The sequence below is a fragment of the Salvia hispanica genome, chromosome 6, assembly GCF_023119035.1.
Source record: "Salvia hispanica cultivar TCC Black 2014 chromosome 6, UniMelb_Shisp_WGS_1.0, whole genome shotgun sequence".
Lineage (NCBI taxonomy): Eukaryota > Viridiplantae > Streptophyta > Magnoliopsida > Lamiales > Lamiaceae > Salvia > Salvia hispanica.
Window position 1 is genome coordinate 46845207 of NC_062970.1, and position 22199 is coordinate 46867405.

A 22199-nucleotide genomic window follows, 5' to 3' on the forward strand; every position below is an offset into this window, starting at 1 on the left:
CTTATTATATTATTCACTAACATTATTTTAATTGCCATTCTTCTTATCACTCCTACTTACATATTAATTAATTTTGCTGTCGTCCCGAACATTCTTAATCCTCTTAAAACATTTGCCATTTGGGCTCGAAAGCATTGGGGCTAAAAAAAGTGTTAAGATCTATTAATGTGTTATACGACAACAGGCCCATTAAAAATTGGGTCTTTTTTTCTTCTCCATTTCTAAGTTAGAAAATTACCACTACTAACTAAATAAATTGTTGAGTGCAGATTTATTCAACAAAATAATCTCTTATTTATCTATCATTGTTTTTATAGGCTACAAAAATTTATTTACCTGCCACAAGTCCAATACTCGGCAAAATAGATGGTTATGCCTCAATTTTCAAAATAAAATCCTTACAATCATTTTTCTCAGCCATATATTATTGGATTATAGTAATCATATAAAGAGAGATATAACTAAATTTCCAAAGGTTAATTGACTCATTTTTTTCTCTTCTATTTAAAGGTTCATTCTTTCTCTTCCTCACTTTAATCTCTCCATTTTATTATTTCATAATTTAACTTCTAAATATTCTTTCTTTATTCTTATGTCAAATAAATGACTCGGTTAACTCGAAAAGGAGGGAGTATTTTTTCCATCATACAATTGCAATAATAAAATAGTGTGCGTGTGAAAATAAAGTTCTTATATTTAATTTTTCCTAATCATACTCCCTCCGTCCCATTTTAGGATAGCTTACTTACTTTTGGCTTTCTACTTTAGAGTCTTGGAATATTAAATTGTAATAGGCCACATTCCACTCACCTTTTTTCACTCACATTTTATTATAAAACTAATATATAAAAGTATGACCCACATTCCACTTATCTTTTTACCACTTTCTTTATATTTCTTAAAATCCGTCTTAACTCAATTGGGCTCCTAAAGTGGGACTGAGGTAGGGATGGAATACGTATCCACGGATACCCATCAAATCGGGTATTCAAACCCAAAATCATCGAAATGTCCTATCCAAAACCCACCCCGATATATTTTCGGGTACTCCAATACCACCAGTATCCATACACCGATATCGGTACCCAAATACCCAACTCTTTACATGTGTTAATAACTAATAAAAAAATTCAAATTTTATATATTAATATAAATATAGAAATATTTAAATTGACTAATAGTATCTTTAACGTTTCATTCATTTATAGTATACTGGTTATATTTTTGGGGATTGTTATACAATATACAAGTAAGATAATAAAAGTTACGCATAAAAATGCTTTTAAATAATAATTGGATATTCCGGTAATATCCGATATCCATTCAGTATCCTACCCAATTTATCTCAAATTTCAATCTAGCCTCATACCCAATCCCATAAAATGAACGTGATCTAAAATCCTCGCGGACGGGTCGGTGGGAATCCAATACCCGATATCCGTATTCCCACCGTAGACGGAGGGAGTAAATCATAAATGGAATAAAAGAAAGAGAGTCACGCGCTAGAGAGAGAAAAGGGTGGAGCGAGTGAGAGAGGGTGAAGAAGTAGAGCGAGTGGCATTCAAATCGAGAGAACCCTAATCTCCCAATTTGGGGGAAAAACTTCGTCGACTCGCTCAAACCCTCGCGTGGATTTGCAGTTCTATAAAAATCGCAGGTAATCACCACTCTCCACCTCCACAACTACTTATTCCCTCCTTTTCTCTTCTGCTCAAACAATTCCACAATTCAACAATTTCTTGCTTAATGATTAATAAGGATCTCAATAAACGGAAAAAGTTCCCTTCAATTCCTGCTCCGATCCATCATCCATGCCGCTTTTTATCCATATTTTTTGTCTTACTTTTTCTTCCTCTAGTGAATTGCCTTTTCCATTATAATGTGCTATCAATGGGTAACTACTTGATGTTAAAATTGGAGAAGCTAAGACTGAGTAAATGTGGTTCCTTTGTGCTTTGCTGCAGAGAGCTACCATTTATAATGAATGTGCTATCAATGGCTAACTACTTGATGTTAAAATTGGAGATGCTAAGACTGAGTAAATGTGGTTCTTTTGTGCTTTGCTGCAGAGAGCTTCCATTTATAATGAATGTGCTATCAATGGCTAACTACTTGATGTTAAAATTGGAGATGCTAAGACTGAGTAGTTGTGGCTCGTTCGTCTAGATTATGCGGTTTCTATGTGGAATTCATGTGTTGATTGAGTCATTTGTGTATATGATCAGTCAGTTTATCGTTTATATGGCACTTCCAAAAGTTGCATAGTGTATCCTGATGTGCTGTATAACTGTATTAGTATAAAAAATGTGTTTTTTTACTCTGAATTGAGTTTCAGTGACCTCCTCTGAGAATGAGCTAAACAACAGCTCTTCTAAAAACTTCAGCTTGGGCATTACTGAAGAATTTGTTGCTTTTGTAAAATGTTTCTGACACGTCACACAGGCTTTTACATGGTCATTTTGCTTCTATTTACTGGTTTGATTTTGTTGTATGTCTGTGTACATAATGGTGAATGTTGTGGTTATTTCTTGATGCTGATGGTGGACTGCAATGACAAAAGAGGGTATGAGAAATCAAGGAGTGAAAGACAATGTTACTATTATCTGTTTTATATATTGTGTTCCTTTTTCTTTTTTTTTCTTGTGGCAGTGAAATGAAAAAATAAACAACTGTGTCAAAGCTGATATCTTTTTACTGCTTTATAGAGCTCAAACTCATGTTCAATTTTCCAGGTCGCTAGACAACAGCTTATTACAGGAAAAAAGGTTGGTGTGTCATGGATATAGATCTTAGGTTGCCTTCTGGTGAACATGATAAAGAATTGGAAGAGCCTAATGGTATTGTTAATATGCTAGACGAGGAAGAGAAGCCTCTTAATGTAGATGTAGTGGGTGAGAGTATGGGAGATGAGGACAAGTTGCATGTTGAAGATGTGGATGACGTGAATTCTCCCTTACCTGATATCGATTTTAAAGTTGTGACGATTCTTGAGCCACTCCCTGGTATGGAATTTGGGTCTCATGGGGATGCCTATGCTTTCTATCAGGAATATGCAAGATCTGTGGGATTTAATACTGCAATTCAGAATAGCCGTCGTTCAAAAACATCAAGGGAATTCATCGACGCAAAATTTGCATGCTCTAGATATGGAACAAAGCGTGAGTATGAGAAATCTTTGAACCGCCCACGCAGTAGACAAGGAAGCAATCAGGATGCTGAGAACGCTCCAGGTCGTCGAGCATGTGCCAAGACAGATTGTAAAGCAAGCATGCACGTTAAGAGAAGGTCTGATGGGAAATGGATAATCCATAGATTTGAGAAAGAGCATAACCACGAACTGTTACCTGCCCAAGCTGTAAGTGAACAGACCAGAAGGATGTATGCTGCAATGGCTAGACAGTTCGCTGAATATAAAAGTGCAGTCGGTCTTAAACATGACTCCAGAAACCAATTTGAAAAGGGCAGGAGTATGGCAATGGATGCAGTGGAGGCGAGTGCTTTGCTTGAGTTTTTCGTCCATATGCAGACTCTAAATCCAAACTTCTTTTATGCAGTGAATTTTGGCGAGGATCAACGTCTGAGGAGTCTATTATGGATTGATGCCAAAAGCAGGCATGACTATCCCAATTTCAGTGATGTTGTATCTTTTGATACAAGCTATATCAGAAACAAGTATAAAATGCCTCTAGCTCTGTTTGTTGGGGTCAACCAGCACTACCAGTTCATGCTACTTGGATGTGCTTTGGTGTCTGATGAAAATGCTGAGACGTATTCCTGGGTCATGCAAACGTGGTTGAAGGCTATGGGTAGCCAGGCTCCGAAAATTATGCTCACTGAGCAAGACAGATTTTTGAGATCTGTTATTTCAGATGTTTTGCCATCCACACTTCATTTTTTCTCCTTGTGGCATATAATAGGAAAGATTTCAGAAACACTGAATAATGTAATCAAACAGAACGGAAACTTCATGTCAAAATTCGAAAAATGCATTTATAGGTCATGGACAGAGGAGGAATTTGAAAAGAGGTGGCGCAAGCTGGTGGATAGATTCGAACTGAAAGAGAACGAGTTGATCCAGTCATTGTATGAAGATCGCAGAATGTGGGTGCCTAACTTTATGAAAGATGGATTTTTTGCTGGGATGTCGACAGGTCAACGATCAGATAGTGTGAATTCTTTCTTTGACAAGTATGTTCATAAGAAGACAACTGTGCAAGAGTTCATTAAACAATATGATGCCATTCTGCAAGATAGGTACGAAGAGGAAGCGAAGGCCTCTTCTGATACATGGAATAAACAGCCTGCTTTGAAGTCTCCTTCACCTTTTGAGAAGCATGTAGCTAGCCTTTATACTCATTCTGTATTTAGGAAATTTCAAGTCGAGGTATTGGGCGCAGTAGCTTGTATACCTAAGAAAGAGGAACAAGTTGATGCGGTGGTCACTTTCAAAGTACAAGATTATGAGAGGAATCAAGAATTTGTTGTCACATTGAACGAGTTGAAATCCGAAGTGTCCTGCATATGCCGCTTATTTGAACTGAAAGGTTTCCTTTGTAGACATGCAATGATTGTTCTTCAGATCTGTGGCATCTCAGCAATACCATCACAATATATTTTGAAACGGTGGACCAAAGACGCCAAGAGCAGATACTCAATGGGGGAAGGGTCCGAGCAGGTGCAGTCAAGGCAGCAGCGGTATAATGATCTTTGTCAAAGGGCTATGAAATTGAGCGAAGAAGGATCATTGTCACAAGAGAGTTACAATCTGTCTCTTCGTGCACTTGATGAAGCTTTTGAGACCTGTTTGAATGCCAACTACTCCAATAAGAATCTTCTAGAAGCTGGACACTCTGCTTCCCCAGGTATTTTGTGCATTGAAGACGACATTCAAAATGGAAGTTTGAGCAAGACAAATAAGAAGAAGAATGCAACTAAGAAAAGAAAGGTTTGTCTTGAACGAATCTAAAACATATCCGTTTCCGCTTTCTATGTTTTAAACTCACACATTATCTGGTTTGCAGGTTAACATGGAACCAGATGTTATTACAGTTGGCACAACAGATAGCTTACAACAAATCGTACGTCAATGTTATTGCGTGCTGACTTTTCAATAGAAATTCATCTTAGTTGATACATCTGCAGTTTCACCTGCTACATTTTTTGTTCTAAATCATTCAATGTTTGAATGCTAGGAAAAATTGAGTTCTCGACCTGTAAATCTGGATGGATTTTTCAGCCATCATCAAGGTTCTCCGGGAATGGTAAGGAACATACTTTGAATTACGCAAGAAAACTGATGTTCGAATTATCTCACTGTTTCTATTTGAATGGTACAGCTGAACTTAATGGGCTCCACACGCGATAGTTACTTCGGGAACCAATCGGCCATTCAGGGACTAGTACGTCATATTATTTTGACTAACAAAAAAAGATACGTTCTTTATTATTTCTGGTAATAACGGAATCTGAAGTTATTATCTTCTTTAGGGCCAGCTGAACTCTATTGCACCTACTCATGATGGTTACTATGGTACTCAGCCTGCCATGCCTGGAATGGTATCTTGTTTTTCTGTGCAGCTCTTTCTTTTTCCTGTTGCTTCGTTTCGTTTCTGATTTTCATGGTCTTTCTTGAAGGGGCATATGGAGTTCTTCCGCAATACAAATTTTGGCTATGGCATTCGGGTTAGTATGTAGGATGGTTAGCTTGATTTCAATTGTTCTTGCTATCCCACCAATCTGCGCCTTACCTATGCATCACTTACCACAGCAGGACGATCCCAACGTGCGAACTTCCCAGTTGCACGATGACGCACCAAGACACGCGTGAGAAAATCTCTCTCTCATTCAATGGTAGGTAATGATGTTTCATAGCTCAACCTTTCATTTTCATACGCTGCTCGGTGTTGGTATTGACTGATATACATACGCCATTGTATAGAAGCATGCAGGCTAATTAGTCGAGCACGTTGGTATCCGTACAGACTGATTGATGCATAACAAGAGGCTGAGTGAAGAGTGTGTGCCAAATGGGAGAGCATCTCTTGATTTTAACTGTACAGTAAGTGAACATAGATTGAGCAGCAGCATTTAACTTTGTTGTCCCTCCGGCACGGTGCTGTAGCAGGATCAGCAGCTTCGTCGTATCTGGCCGCCGCCGCGTCGCTGTGTTGTAGCGATAGTAGCAAGTTGTATCTGTAGTTAACTTAAGGTAAATCTAGGATTCCTGTGAAGAAGAGGGCATTGTTGAGTTGATGTTTGTTGTGTTACCACATTAAATATCTATCTATAATTCTACATCTTTACTTAAGTAAAATTCTGGTTTTTATTATAAATATTGGTAATCATGATGTGTTATGTTATGTACTACTTTGTTTTATAATTAAGAAATTTGAATTGATGACAACTAGTTGAGTACCAAAAAGGATATATTTTATCCTTTATCAATATTAATTAAAGTTTGAATATTATAGCAAATTAATTACTGAATTATTGGTAAAAGTTAAATCAGGAATGATGCATTGTAATGACATTTATTATACTCCATGAAATGTTATTTTTAATCTTTAGGTTTTATTGGTTCAATTAATTATGATTATATTCTTTAGGATTTAATATTTTTCTATTTAATTACTACACTCACGCAAATAGTATGAAACGATATTTTGGGTAGAAGTAGTTCAGCCGTTAATTTTGACATTCCAAAAATATAGTACTACTACTACTACTTAAAAATTAATCGCATGCTCACAACATGCATAAATAAAAATATGAATTGTTACAACATGTATAAATAAAAATATATAGTATAAATATATGAATTGTTAGGCTAATTACATCATTACTTGCACAAGTACGGATTTGATCACGCCCACAGACAAAAGGATTAGCAAATTGTTTAATGTGAATGTGACATTGAAAGATATTATTCACACACATCTTTGACTACTATTAGGACATGATAAAATGACTTCACACTATCATCCTCCCCACTAAGTCATATGATCAATTATATGTGTGATGCATCTATAGTGCAATGAGTTTCTAGATTTCTTCCTCTCCCTCTCTCTAACGCACTATTTAATCTTTTATATTATGTATATATACAACTTCAGTGTACTAACTAATTTACAGTAATAATTAATAACTTTCAATTATGTGTATTAAAATTATAAACACAAAGACATAATTATATCAATACAACATGTAAATTTAAATATCAACACGTACAAAGACATAAATTTATCAACATGATGTATTTAAAATGTCAACATAATGACATTAAAATGTCAACACATAATTTTGCTGAACTTCAGTATAATGGGTTGATATTATGTGTTGGCATTTTAATGTCACTGTGTTGACATTTTTAATATACTGCATTGATAAGTTAGCAGAGTTAGCAACTTAAATACTCCCTCCGTTTCGTGGTAGTTGAGTCATTTTGTCATTTCGGTACGTTCCATAGTAGTTGAGTCATTTTCTTTTATAGCAAAAGTCAACACATTTCTTATCTCTTACTTTACTCTCTCCTAATTTATTCTTTCTTAATCTCTATACCTTTTTCACTTTTTACTATATTTTTCCTTTATTTAACTCACTTAATACATTTTTTCTTAAATTCCGTGCCGAAAAGAAACGCTTCTACTATCGCAGAACGGAGGGAGTAGTTAGCAATATAACGCACCCCCGTACAATGAATTAGTATAAAAGTACGGAATTTATCGACGAATTTACCGATGACATTATAACTGGTAAATTAAATATACACTCATGTATTAAATTATTCATTTGATTTTATAAGATGGATCGAGTGAGTCAAGATTCGAAATCGAACACTGAAAATAGTAATAAAATTACAAATATATATATGAACCAACGAATTTTGAACCGTCAAATAATTTGACACAAAATTTTGAATTGTAGTATAGAAAATGAAAGTATACAAATCAAATGAGTTGATCGAATTTTCTCAAGTCAATGGTTCAATAGATACTAAGTATTATTCCAATGAGAAAAAAACAAAGAAGGATGAGATCATTGCTTTCATACATGATCGATATTTGTAGCTTCGTGGAAGCATCACCTCCCCCACCTTTTAGCTTCACTAGAAACTCCACCAAACATTTCATTTATGCATTAATGTTTAGGTCTTTCTTTGACTTGTTCTATCTTTATTTCATAGAGTGGGAAGTTTAATTTACTTATTGTACCTTTAATCATTGAATAAATAATCTCGATCAAAGGTAATTTTCATTGAATGGACAAATACTCCCTCCGTCCTAGATAATTCGACTCAGTATTCAATTTCGGGCCGTCCCACATAATTTGTCCCATTTCACTTTTACCATTTTTGGTAGTGAACCCCATATTCCACTAACTCATTCCTACTCACATTTTATTATAAAACTAATACTTTAAAAGTAGGACCCACATCCCACCAACTTTTTCAACTCATTTTCCATTACATTTCTTCAAACTCGTGCCGGATCAAAGTGTCCTGGGACGGAGGGAGTATAACTTATTTTGAAATCATATTTCTAAACATTATTTTGATGAAAAAGTTAACAAGGTCAAAAATGATAAGATAAGATTATCTAATCACATAATCATGTACATGTTGACGATTCTTTATTATCATATTATACCAATAGTGGATTTGTTTGTTGGTAATACCTCGTGTCTGCTAAACCCTAATACTTTTATAAATCACATAAACTTTTAATTAATTTCATCAATTGTCATCCATATATATTCATTTATTTATATAACTAAAAAGCACAAAAAGAAGACTTTAAAGACCAAGACTAGCTAAGTACTCCTATATATACATACTTCAATCCAATGACTCAAAACCCCCTCTCCTTCCATTGCTCATCTTCTCTCTCTAAAAAAACATCAAGAAAGAGAGCTCAATAAAACTATAGTAGCTCTCAAAAATCTCTATGGCTATTAGCCAAACCATGTCAAACCCTAGTGATTGGCTTTTCCAACCCTACCAAAATGATTTCTCCCAAATCAACCAAAGCATCAACACTTCCCCCACTGCTGCCCTAGCCAACGGCTCGAGCAGCAGTAACAACAACAACAACAACAATAACAACCACTTGAGCCCTGAGGAAGGCCGCGTGGCCAAGCCAGCGCGAAGGCGGTCTAGGGCCTCAAGGCGGACCCCCACCACCCTACTCAACGCCGACGCGGCCAACTTCAGGGCCATGGTGCAGCACTTCACCGGCGGGCCCGCCTCGTCCGTCTCGTTCGCATCCGGGCAGCACCCGATCCCCAACCGAGGAGGCGGGCCCGCGGGCTACATGGACCACGTGGGTTTCCACGTGCAATATCCGCAGCAGCCGCCGCAGAATATGTTTGTGGTGGACAACGGCGGCGGTGTGCCGCCGCAGACGGCGGCGGGGAATGGGAATGGGATCAATTATGGCAACTTTATTGTTTGAATTGTTGGGGGAAATTAGGAGATTATTGGTGATGACTTTTCTTTGTAAATTCTTTCTTCTTTTCACATTTGACTATGAAATTATGGATCATAGTTGGTGTGTGGTTAGTTTTTTATTTCTTTTGATTTTTTTTGGTGTTTTTTTGGGGGGTATGGTTTTGTTTAATCAAAATGTAGCATTCCTTGTTGGACTTTTGGATCCTTTTGTAATGAAAAGAATCTTGTATGTTGTGTTATGTTATTGTATTTGGATTGCTTTTTGCTAAAGTAGATAGTGATAATTTACAATGTATTTTTACAATAATAATATTTGTCATGGAATTGATAATGTTGTTACACTAATTAAGTAGTACTATTAGCATTTTATTGAATATTCTAAAATTATTTAGTAAATTATACACTAGCTATCTTTCATTCCTATAAAATCCGAATAATTTAATTTATGTTTTAGAAACCTATCCAAGACAACGACAACACATGTTTAAACAATTAAGTGGGGTGTGTCTTCACATGTGAGCATATAAAAGGGGCCACACTTATTTCAACACACCCACCCATTGTCCCATTCTAATATAGTACACATTTCCAATTAATATTGAAGCCCTTTTGTTTTGTATAAATCCAAAACACAATATAAAAATATCATTGAAAATATTGGAAGGGTTTACGTACACCTATTTTGCATTGTGATTTGTGAATCTAAGTTCTAAATATGCTCATTATAGTTAATTTATATATATATACTCCATAGTTAGAGATCCGAAATCTAAATACAATAACAAAGAATAGAAAATGGAAACCATGGTTTCTCTGCCCAACCTCCAACTTTCACTTTCCCACAATTGAGACTTTCGGTAGGTATGCAGTTAGACCAATGTGAATTGAGTCAAAATAACCTTTTACAGTTTTACACATAAATTTAATAAAAAACATAATATATATTCAAATAATTAACAATAACAAGTTTTCACGTCGTAAAGCGACAAAAACTCCAAACCAAAAAAATATACTCAATATTAACGATAACAAATTAAAGCATGATATCTAAGGGGGAAATTTATACATTATCACAAATTTTAATATATGTAACATGGTTTGTACTAATATAATTACAGACATTCACCTAAAATTCGATGAGAAAGTAATTGTCACGCACACGTCTATGCATCTAGGCACACTAGCCCAAAACTTGCAAAAGTTAGAAATTTATCAAAGAGATATTAATACCACTAGATCTATTGAACAAAATCACACTGTCATATTATGCGTCTTCACAAAAAATAAATAAAAAATACAGTTTTAATAAATATATACATAAAGTAATGATTTAGTTAATTTTTAAAAATTACTCCATTTTAATAATTTATCAATAAATACTCCTACTATATTATAAATGGAAAAAATGATTAAATATGTGATTGTAATAATGATTGAACTAATCCTGCTAGACTGGGCTTGCGGATTAAGACCGAAAGTCTCCCAGTGGATGGATTTGAACCCATGACCTCAAAGTCACCACAGCACAACGCTGCCAACTGTGTTGTGACCCGTTAGTAGTACTGTCCCTCATTATTAATACAAGAGAATTAGTCACTAAATGATGAAATATGTGACTGAACAAATGATTAAATTTATATGTCGTGAGACACTATTTTTAAATAATAAATATAAATTTGTATGCATGTATTAAAATGAAAAAAATGCTATCTTTTGTCCAGAGTATAAATTAATTTTGCTTATAGAAAAAATAAAAAATAGATATAAAATAAAATATCTGAGATTGTATGATCAAATTAAAATTCAAGTCGGCAGTTTTAAGAGTATATTCGTTTTTCCTTCACACTGTAAATTTATTAGCAGCTGAAAAAAATCAAGCAAAAGAGTTTGCAGAAATCGAAACCGCCGACGCCTGCGATGGTCGATAGCGGCGTTGCTGCGGCGGCGACGACCACCACCGCCAACGCAGCTGAGAGCACCAAGAGCGACGCCGTCGACGCTCCTTCTTCGTCTGACCGCCCAATTCGCGTCTACGCCGACGGGATCTACGATCTGTTTCACTTCGGCCACGCTCGCTCCCTCGAGCAAGCCAAAAAATCGTACGATTTCGTGCTTTGATCTGAGATTTACTGTGTTAGCTGGTTCAATTCGTTTTCCTTTTGGTTGATTCAGTTCAATTTTGTGCTTGATTTGATGATTCAATTACTTTTTTAGGTTTCCGAATACTTACTTGCTTGTTGGATGCTGCAACGATGAGGTTACACACAAGTTCAAGGGGAAGACTGTTATGACTGAATCGGAGCGCTATGAATCCCTTCGCCATTGCAAGTTTGTTCATTTCTGTGCTCCTTTCTGTTTTGTTCATGATTGCCTAATCTCGATTTGGATTTGGAATCTATTGGTCTGTGGATAGTTGATGCATCTTCGTCTTGTTAGGATGTTGGATTTGATTAATTTCGTTGTGGATTGGATGGTGGAGTTGGTGTGTAGTTGAATTTACATTTGTGTTATTTGCTATGGCAGGTGGGTGGATGAGGTTGTTCCGGATGCCCCGTGGGTGATTGATCAGGAATTCTTGGACAAGCACAATATTGATTACGTTGCTCACGATTCTCTCCCGTAAGTGTTGCATATCGAGTTAATCCTGTTCCGATAGAATCTCGGATTGGACTCGGTACTTGTGAGAAGTTGGTGATCCCTTGGTTCCAGCTATTACCTTTCGGCCTACTAACTTTGTATCTGTATTAATTTTATGTTGCTAATGCTATTCTACCTAAGCACATGTTTCCTTATGCCATGCTATGTCAACTTCTTGGAGAGTGTTGGTTATTAAAGGCTTAGGCTCTTGTGATTTGCTAGTCTAGGTCATTTATGCACCTCTGTTGATACATGAATTGGTGAAAGTCGATGCATTTATATTCTTAATTAATTTACTGTTCTTGCTGTCATGATCCCAGATTCCTGATTTGGTTATTTGTGGTCATGAAAATGATGAGATCAGAACTGGTATATTCAAATTTATGACTTTCTACCTCTAAATGGATGTAATCTTTTATTGCAGTTATGCTGATGCAAGTGGAGCTGGAAATGATGTTTATGAATTTGTAAGATGGATTCTGTTTAAACATTTCATAATATTATACTAACTGCTGATGTTTCTCTTTCCACTTAGTTGACACTTGGTTATCATACTTAACTACATCTGGTGTAGGTCAAAGCTGTGGGGAGGTTTAAAGAGACCAAAAGGACTGAGGGGATCTCAACATCTGACATCATTATGAGGATAGTAAAAGACTACAACCAATATGTGATGCGCAATTTGGACCGTGGGTATTCAAGAAAGGAGCTTAATCTTAGCTATGTCAAGGCATGACCCCCCTTCGCTCTGAGTTGCTCTGTACTACTCCTAAGTTATTTCTTTAGAATTTTCACATTTTTGTTTTTTCTTTACAGGAAAAGCGACTAAGGGTAAATATGCGACTAAGGAAGCTGCAAGAGAAAGTTAAGGAGCATCAAGAAAAGGTTGGGGAGAAGGTACAGCTTCCTTCCACAATCCAATTTTTATGCATTAATTGTTCAAAGAAAAACTGTAGGTAAAACAAATCATTTCGTAAAACTGATTTATCTCTGTGAACTTTAAGAAGAAAATGACACTAATATTAGGAGATATAGTAGTTAAAAAGTGGAGCAATTATATTTGTTTTGCTGTGCCGCTTTTTCCTCTCCTTTTTTTGTTCAGAAAATATTTTGGGAGCTGCTATTTGGCTTTCTGGGAGCCTAAAGTTCGTTTAAACAATTGTTCTCCAGCTTCCCTTTTTTTTTTTAATGCTAAAAGGCTTTCTTGAACCAAAACTGTCTTCTTTATCACCCTTCACTTAGGAATACTTATTCCCTAAAGGATGAAGCACCCATTCCATTTAACTGGCTTTCGTGTTTAATTTATATACCTCTCTCAAGTCCATTTTGTTCCTTCATACCGACCACCTCGTTTTGCTTTACTGACTAGTATCTCTATGATTTGTAATGCTACCTTTTATGCATTCGCACAAGTGCAGTTAATCACTGATCTATTTAGGCTTTTTATATACCCTATGAAGCATTTCTTATTCGTTTTACATGTGTCACACATGGCTCCATCTTCAATTTCTTCAGATACAAACAGTTGCCAAAACAGCTACCATTCGCCGGGACATGTGGGTTGAAAATGCCGACAGACTGGTTGCTGGATTCCTCGAGATGTTTGAGGAACGTTGTCACAAAATGGTGAGCTGCAGTCCAAGGCGTACTAACATTCCATGCTGCTATTCTTAACCTTTTCACTTCTCTCTTTCTCAGGGAACAGCCATTAGGGACCGGATTCAAGAGAGTTTAAGGGGACAGAACGGAAGGGGCTTGCTCGATTACGGGGAAGACGGCGATGACCAAGAAGACTACTATGACTCCGAGGAAGAGTACTATGATGACGATGAATACTATGACAGTGATGATAAGTGACTGTCTTGTACATTAAGCTGTGAGTAGTTGTACCGTGTGCTGCTTGCTGACTTTTCATACAATAGAGGTGAAGAAGTACTTTGATTGATTATAGTTTGAGATTTTGGTTTGTTGATTTTTTTATCTTCATGTGGTTATATTACTGGTGATTAGTGCAACAATGTTTCCAAATGTACCAAGTTGTTATCAGTGGGACAGTATTTGGATCTCTCACTCTCAATTTTCAATTTTCAGGATATTTTAAAAAATGAAATTGAATAATTGATGTCATAAATTAGAAAGGTTGTGGATGAGAATGGTGTTAAAAAATGATGCTTATCACTTACTTCCTCTGTCCGCTATTAAATGACCATTTTTCTTTTCTATTTATCTGTCAATAAATGTCTCGTTTCACTTTTACTCTTATCGTTCCACAATAATTGTCATTCTTTTCCATTTCAGTCCGTTGCATAATAATTGTCTTACTTCATTTTTACTATAAATGGTAAGTAGGTCTTGCAGTCCTGTAACTCACTTCAATCACATTTTATTATAAAACCAATATATAAAAGTGGGTCTCATTTTACTAACTTTTCCAACCATCTTTTCTTTACATTTCTCAAAATCCGTGTCCATAATAAGAGTGACAATTATTGTGCGACGGGGGGAGTGATTAGTGGACTCTACATTCCATTAACTCATTTCACTCACATTATAAAACCAATATATAAAAGTGGGTCCCACATTCCAGTGGCACAATTAAAAAAGGAATACGTCTCACTTGTAGTGGAAGGGAGGGAGTAATATTTAATAAAAAAAAAGGGTTAACTGCTCCCTAAAGTCATGAACTTTGTAAAAAGTTTGGTTTCTCCCATCAACTTCAAACCTTGCACCAAAAGTCACGAACTTTGCCGGGTTGTACAAATTTTCCATCCAACCCGACCCGATAGTTTTACGGTAAAAACATATCCAACGTGGCACAACTCCGGCGTGACCTGGCAAATCGTCAATGTCACATGTAAAACGACGTCGTTTTATATTATAATTATAAATTTATATCAAAGTACATAACCCCATGACAAAAATACTCAATTTATTTTACAATTATCACTTTAAAGACAATGATACTAGTATTCTTCCTTCCCCCTCAAACCTCATCCTAGCTACCTTATCTCTAACACAAAACCACCACACCAAACTAATCCAAACCGCCGCCGGAAAATGGAGAAATTCGAGCTAGTATTCATCCCATCAGCCGGGCTGAGCCACCTCGTCGCCACCGTGCAAACCGCCAAGCTCCTCCTTGACCGCGACGCCCGCCTCTCCATCACCATCCTCACCATGCAGCTCCCCAGCGACACCACCGTCGACGCCTACACCGCCAAGATCTCCGCCCCCCGCCTCGCCTTCGTCCCCCTCCCGATCCCGGGAGACTGGTCCCCGCAGTCGAAAACCTCCCTCTTCGACCTCATCGACAGCCAGATCACAAACGTCAGGGACATAATCGAGCACCGCCGCCGCGATATCCCCATCGCCGGAATCGTGCTCGACATGTTCTGCCTCACATTCATCGAAATCGCCCGGGAATTCGCCTTTCCGGCCTACTGCTTCTTCACCTCCGGCGCGTGCACGCTAGGCCTGTTTCAGTACGTCGTCTCGTTGAAGTTCCACGAGAATAAGGAGCTCACGGAGTTTAAAAACTCCGATTCCGAGCTTCCGGTGCCCTGCTTTTCTCTCCCCGTTCCGGCGAAGGTGCTGCCGGCGGTGTTCGTCGACGGCGGCCCGATCGCCGACGTGTTTTTGAACTATTTCAGGAGAATTTCGGAGACAGATGGAGTTATGGTAAATACTTTCTACGAATTCGAATCCTACGCTATCGACTCAATGGCAGGAAAAAACCCTAGGGTTTACCCGGTCGGGCCGATTTTGGACTTGAGCAGCGAATCGGACGGGGACGACGCGAAGAAATGGCTCGATGATCAGCCGGAGAAGTCGGTCGTTTTCTTGTGCTTCGGGACGATGGGGAGTTTCGGAAAGGAGCAAGTGAGGGAGATCGCTCTGGCTCTGGAGAATAGCGGTTGTCGGTTTTTGTGGTCGCTGAGGAAGCCGGGGGCGATGGGGGGAAGGTTGGTGGTTGAGTACGAAGATTTTGGGGAGGTTTTGCCCGAGGGGTTTTTGGATAGGACGAAAGGGGTCGGGCGGGTGATCGGGTGGGCGGGACAGGTGGCGGTTTTGGCGCATAAAGCGGTTGGGGGGTTTGTGTCGCACTGTGGGTGGAATTCGACTATGGAGAGTGTGTGGTTTGGGGTGCCTGTGGCTACTTTCCCGCTTTACGCGGAGCAGCAGTTGAATGCGTTTCAACTGGTGAAGGAGTTGGGGATGGCGGAGATGATTAAATTGGATTATAAGATGGATTTTAGGGGGGAGGCGCCGCCCGAGATTGTGGGGGCCGGGGAGATCGAGGGGGCGATAAGGCGGCTAATGGGGGCGGAAGGGGATGAGGTGAGGAGGAAGGTGGAGGAGATGAGGAAGAAAGGAAGGGAGGCTTTGGAGGAAGGTGGATCTTCATATAAAGCTCAAACTTTGTTTATTGAGGATGTTATTAGAAACATTAGTTAGTTAGTTGTATGATTTTGTTTGAAAATATTATTCTAGTGTATTTTGGAATTGTATTTGTCGAATCTTGTTAAATAAATAAATTGTGCCCTGTGAATTATGTTATGCATTGATGGAGGATAAATTAATTGTAAAATGTTTTGTATTTACATAATAGGTTGAAGATTGAGTAATTGAAATAACAAATTCCACTAGTTAATATATCACCAATATATACTCGGTAAAGCGAATGCTTTGCAATAAATATTCCAAATTAAACTAATTTCCTATTCCGATTTACAATCAAGGGAAAACCTAAGTTTGAATAATCTATACTCCTACTCCTGCAAGATTCAAACATAATATTAAAACAATCATGCATTGCTAATTCCAGTGAAACAAACTGTGCTTAGAGTAAAGTATTTATTGGTACAGCAGATGATCTCTCTCTTATATTGCTCTATTAGCAATAAATAGATAAAAATGAGGGAAGAAATAATGAGAGTGAAACGGTGTAGTTTTAATGCACAACACCAGCTGCTGTGCTTATTGGCAAAGCAGGGGATCTCTCTCCATTGCTCTATTTTATCATTTCAGTGAAATGTATTGTATTTGGAGTGAAATATTTAATGCTTATAGTGAAGTATTTATGATTCATGTCTTATATTGCTCTATTTTATCATGTTAGTGAAATAAAATGTGATTAAAGTGAAATATTTAGAATAAAATGTGCTTAAAGTGAAGTATCATTTTAATGAAATCGGCAGGACAACTTTTCAAACTTTACAAAATGATGCAACTCACTCCTACTTATAGCATTCCTCGGTTATTCAAGAATTCTACTCCATTCTTCAATATTCTATATCTAGGATTTTCCTTAAAAAAATCTAGATATTTTACTAGATAATACTCCATCTACATTCTAGGGAATTATACGTCTATATAATTTTACTAAAATATCTAGATATTCTACTACTTAATTCTAGAGAATTCTATAAAATAGTACTACCTCCGTCCCCCAAAATTTGCTACACTTTGACCCGACACGAGTTTTAAGAAATGTAATGGAAAATGAGTTGAAAAAGTTGGTGGGATGTGGGTCCTACTTTTAAAGTATTAGTTTTATAATAAAATGTGAGTAGGAATGAGTTAGTGGAATATGGGGTCCACTACCAAAAATGGTAAAAGTGAAGTGTATCAAATTTTCGGGGACGGACCGAAATGGTAATATGTATCAAATTTTCAGGGACAGAGGTAGTAGTACTCTCTCCATTCCATAGATGTCATACTTGGAAAACGGCATGAGATTTTAGGAGATTGTTGTTTTGTGGGTTGAGTGGTGAGAGAAAATAATATTTTTATATTAATGTGAGAGGGAACTTTTTTTCCAAAAAAGGAAATGTGACATCTTTTGTGAAACAAACTAAAAAGGAAAGTGTGACATCTATTATGAGACGGAGGGAGTAATATTTAGATGTGAATTCTCCCACTCGGTCGGTCCTCATTGCTTTGATTACTAGACCGCTCTCTTTTTCAACGACAACCTTGAACTTCTTGAAAGCATCAAAAGCTTCTGATATCTTCTTGAAAAATATACCATGTTTTTCTTGAAAAATCATCAATGAAAAATAGGCTATATGCGGTGAGGCAGGAGGTGGAGGAGATGCGTAGTGGCGGATCCAAGATCCGAAAACTAATGGGACGGAATATATAGTATTAGCTTGATTTAGTGTGGATATTGCTATTTTTTTCATTGTTCGGGCGACGCCGGAGACAAACGGAGGGGACAGATATGGTAATTTTACGTCCCAATAAAGGGAAAATTGTCGCACGAATGGGGCGCCCCCCTTAGATCCGCCAGTGGACTTATTTGGTGGAAGGAAAGGGCGGCTTTGGAGGAAGGTGAATCTTCTTGTAAAGGTCAAACTTTGCTTATCGAGGATATTGTTAGAAAGAATATTACTCCATTTAGTTATTTGATTTTGTTTGTGTATTTTGTAATTATATTGATCGTATCATGCTAAATCAATAAGTTGTGCATTGTGAAATAAATTTGTATGTTGACTTCACTTAATAGTAATAAATTGTGCATAGTGATGAGATGTTTTTGACTTCATTTAATAAATCGAAGGTTCAAATCATGCATATAGATTTATGAAATAACGTAATGAAATTACTGTAATCAATTGCTAACTAATTATCAATCCCAAACTAAGACCAATTTTCAATCATTAGATTAGAAGATCTTGTGGTTAATATAATACCAAGTGTAATATATTTTAAATTTAAATAATTATTAATTAAATTAAAAGGGTATTAATGTCAAATCCTATATGTAGTAATTATAACTAACTATTTTCCCTCTCCTCAAAATCATCTCAAATATTTAAATTTACGTAACTCTCTCAATTTAAATTATTTTTTCGCAAAAAATATATCAAATTAAAGATAATTTAATAAGGATTCCAACGAGATCTCAATTGCATATGTTCCGACGACGTTCGGATGATGAAATTTGATATTTTTTATTTTAGTTTTCGTAAATGTTGATAACCAGATTTTTATCAACAAATACATCAAAAAATCTCAATAAAACCATGTAAAAATCTCAATAAATATGTGTTGATATTTTCTTGTACTAATATTGATATTCTTATATCATATTGTTGATATTTGTAATACACAATGTTGATATAAAAAACACCCACGAAAATTATCATATGATAACATAATGACGATATTACCCTTTTATTGATATTTTGTCTACTATTTATTGAGATTTGTGAGCTTTAATCTCATCCACTCATTTTAAAATCCAAGGGTGGAGATTTAGTCTTGATTTTGGATTAGGGTGCTATAAGCATTAGAATAAGACCCTGACATCACGTACTAATAAAAGTGGATACTTGGAAATAAATATTCTAAATTGAACATAATTTTTTATATTCCGATTAACGTAGATATTAAGAAAGGTGTCAAAAGTAGTTATATTGGTGGAAGGAAAAGAGAAATTAAATTCAACCATTGTTGGAAATTTTAGGTAAGAATATTACTAGTACAAAATATTCCACAAAAATAGGGTCCTTCCAATAAAATACCACACGATGCTAATACAAAAAATTACAAATTTGTCACATTTTCAATGAAACTACGTACGAAATTAGACGATGATCCATTTTCCAATAGGGCACTTTTACTCTTCTCCTTCAACTCCTTAACATTGGCATGGATTTTATTATCAAGATCCATCAATTCCCTAATCCCCTTCTCTATTCTATCCGCAGCCACTAGCCTCGGCGAATCTTTTCGGTAATCCATCTTGATCTCGACCGCGATCTCCAGCTCGCGAACGAGTTGGAACGCATTCATCTGCTGCTCTGCGTACATCGGCCACACGGCCATCGGGACCCCACACGAAACGCTCTCCAAAATCGAATTCCATCCACAGTGCGTCACAAATCCACCCACCGCCCGATGCGACAGCACGGCCATCTGTGGGGCCCACCCGATCACTCGGCCGGCCCCGGCCGTGCGGTCCAGGAACCCGTCCGGGAGCACTGTCCCGGGATCCGCGTACTCGCCGATCCCCGCCCCCGTCTCCTTGGACGGCGGCTTCCTCAGCGACCACAGGAACCGCGTCCCGCTCCGCTCCAGCGCGGCCGCTATTTCGGCCACCTGCGCCGCGCCGAAGTGACCGTTCGTCCCGAAGCAGAGGAACGCCACGGAGGACTCGGGCTGCTCGCCGAGCCACCCGAGGACCTCCGCGCGGCGGCGGCGCGCGGCCTCGTCGGCCGGCTCCGCCTCGTCCTGGAGGAGCGGGCCGACGGGGTAGACCGCCGGCGCGGCGGCGTCGCCGGCGAGCGCCGCCACCGCGTGCGCCTCGAGCTCGAGGAACGTGTTGACCACGATGCCGCTGACCGACCGCAGCCGGTCGGTCAGGTCGAGGAAGCCGGCCTCGTTGGCAAAGGCCATCGCCGGCCAGACCTTCGCCGGCACCGGATTGACGAAGGTCGGCGCCGGAATCGCGGCGTCGGAGTCCAGGTAGTCCTTCAGCGCGCGATCGCGGCGGCGGATCAGATCGGAGAGGCGGAAGAGGAGGCCGAGGCCGGCGGCGCCGCAGGTGAAGAAAATGTACGACGGCGCGGCGAGCTCCGCCGCGACGTCCATCATGGAGGAGCAGAGGATGTCGAAGATGAAGCCGGCAAGGTTCGATCCGGCGGAGGCGGCGGCGGCGGCGGATTTGACGGCGGATTTCTGGCTGGAGACGATTTGGATGAGGGAGGATTTGGGGGATTTGTCGGATTCATCTCGTTCGAGATGGACGAAGTGGACGCGAGAATTTGGGGAGTTTTTGAGGTGAGAGGAGATTTTGGGGTCTAATTGGAGATTGAGGATTAGGATTGTGATGGAGAGGCGATGGTCACGGTCGGTTAGGAGGTTTGCTAATTTTATGGAAGCTAGGAGATGGCTTAGGACAGGGAGAGGGACAAATATCAAGGTTGTTTTTGCTTTTGTTTCTGCCATTTTCTTGATTTGAACTTTGAAAATTGAGAGAGAGAGAGTGATGTATTGTGTTGATTTGAAGGAATGAGTTGTTGGATTCCACTAGTCAATAGATAGTTGGCTTTTATGCAAAGAGAAGATGGTAGTGGAGCATAAATAGGAGTGTAGAAGAGTAGTATTATCACTTTTATGCATAATTGTATCACGTTCTAGATGGTCCATTTAGGTTGGAGTGGTGGGTCGACTAACGTCATGAGTCATGAGAATCGAAAGTTCTATTAGTATTAAATTTGGTTGTTGAAGATTTAGGGGCTTCTTATGGAATGCAATTGTGGAGTGGTTGTTGAAGATTTAGAGGCTTCTCACTCTTAATTTACTCTTTCTTTATTAATTCACAAGACAACACTATAAAAAATCATGTATCGAAAATCAAATATTTTAATTTAATGGGACAGAGGAGTATTATCTAAGAATTTTACTATTATTGTTATATTCAACTGTAAGTGCTCCAACTAATAGTATTATTTCAAATTCGAATTCAATTGTGAACCAACAAATAATTAATGTTGTAAGTGTTGAATCGAATGCGAAAAATATAAATAGTGACCAGGACTACGAAAACAATTATCATCTTGTGTGTCGTAAAAGTTGTGCAGACATTACATTTATAGTTAAATATTTTAATATTAATAATAGTACAGAGTAATTGTTTTTAAAAATTTCAGCTCCGGCTTATTTGATTTTCTGGTTCCGTCACTGGTGTGATGGAATGAATAAGTTAATGGATGAAAATGCAAAGGAAATCTTAGGAAATTAACATTTCATTCCTATCTTCATTCTATTTCAACCTCCGTTCCATTCCATGATACGGAAATTTTGTTCCAGTTAAAATTTGTTTTTGCTTTTTATTCGCAATTTATTACTACCTCTGTCCTGAAAATTTGATACATATTACCATTTCGGTCCGTCCCTGAAAATTTGATACATTTCACTTTTACCATTTTTGGTAGTGGACCTCATATTCCACTAACTCATTTCTACTCACATTTTATTATAAAACTAATACTTTAAAAGTAGGACCCACATCCCACCAACTTTTTCAACTCACTTTCCATTACATTTCTTAAAACCCGTGCCGGATCAAAGTGTAGCAAATTTTGGGGGACGGAGGTAGTATTAGCTA

The 22199-nt window shown here is 37.9% G+C and overlaps 4 protein-coding genes and 1 pseudogene across 4 annotated transcripts; 4 read left to right on the top strand and 1 right to left on the bottom strand.

Annotated features, from left to right (window-relative positions):
* The first annotated feature begins 1519 nt into the window (after positions 1 to 1519).
* On the top strand, positions 1520 to 6313 carry LOC125196807 (annotated as a pseudogene).
* Positions 6314 to 8838: 2525 nt separating this feature from the next.
* LOC125193390 (VQ motif-containing protein 22-like) lies at positions 8839 to 9684 on the top strand. Its single transcript, XM_048091170.1, has one exon. The coding sequence runs from the start codon at positions 8943 to 8945 to the stop codon at positions 9447 to 9449; it is 507 nt and encodes a 168-aa protein (XP_047947127.1). The 5' UTR covers positions 8839 to 8942; the 3' UTR covers positions 9450 to 9684.
* Positions 9685 to 11283: 1599 nt separating this feature from the next.
* LOC125193389 (choline-phosphate cytidylyltransferase 2-like) lies at positions 11284 to 14152 on the top strand. Its single transcript, XM_048091169.1, has 8 exons — positions 11284 to 11544; positions 11660 to 11773; positions 11969 to 12064; positions 12507 to 12549; positions 12657 to 12812; positions 12899 to 12979; positions 13598 to 13708; positions 13781 to 14152. Exons 1-8 carry the CDS (start codon positions 11363 to 11365, stop codon positions 13937 to 13939), a joined length of 942 nt encoding a protein of 313 aa, XP_047947126.1. The 5' UTR covers positions 11284 to 11362; the 3' UTR covers positions 13940 to 14152.
* Positions 14153 to 15010: 858 nt separating this feature from the next.
* On the top strand, positions 15011 to 16639 carry LOC125193388 (anthocyanidin 3-O-glucosyltransferase 2-like). Its single transcript, XM_048091168.1, has one exon. It carries the CDS (start codon positions 15140 to 15142, stop codon positions 16535 to 16537), a length of 1398 nt encoding a protein of 465 aa, XP_047947125.1. The 5' UTR covers positions 15011 to 15139; the 3' UTR covers positions 16538 to 16639.
* A 2868-nt stretch (positions 16640 to 19507) lies between these two features.
* Positions 19508 to 21166, bottom strand: LOC125191642 (putative UDP-glucose flavonoid 3-O-glucosyltransferase 3). The gene has a single exon (XM_048089039.1). It carries the CDS (start codon positions 21035 to 21037, stop codon positions 19634 to 19636), a length of 1404 nt encoding a protein of 467 aa, XP_047944996.1. The 5' UTR covers positions 21038 to 21166; the 3' UTR covers positions 19508 to 19633.
* Between the last annotated feature and the right edge of the window lie 1033 nt (positions 21167 to 22199).

Excerpts from the sequence above, each read along its gene's own strand:
- LOC125193390 (XM_048091170.1), top strand. The coding sequence starts at position 8,943 with ATGGCTATTAGCCAAACCATGTCAAACCCTAGTGATTGGCTTTTCCAA.
- LOC125193389 (XM_048091169.1), top strand. The coding sequence starts at position 11,363 with ATGGTCGATAGCGGCGTTGCTGCGGCGGCGACGACCACCACCGCCAAC. Across the intron at positions 12,550-12,656 it reads GAAATGATGTTTATGAATTT|GTCAAAGCTGTGGGGAGGTT; the intron begins GTAAGATGGATT and ends CATCTGGTGTAG. Across the intron at positions 13,709-13,780 it reads AGGAACGTTGTCACAAAATG|GGAACAGCCATTAGGGACCG; the intron begins GTGAGCTGCAGT and ends TCTCTTTCTCAG.
- LOC125193388 (XM_048091168.1), top strand. The coding sequence starts at position 15,140 with ATGGAGAAATTCGAGCTAGTATTCATCCCATCAGCCGGGCTGAGCCAC.
- LOC125191642 (XM_048089039.1), bottom strand. The coding sequence starts at position 21,037 with ATGGCAGAAACAAAAGCAAAAACAACCTTGATATTTGTCCCTCTCCCT.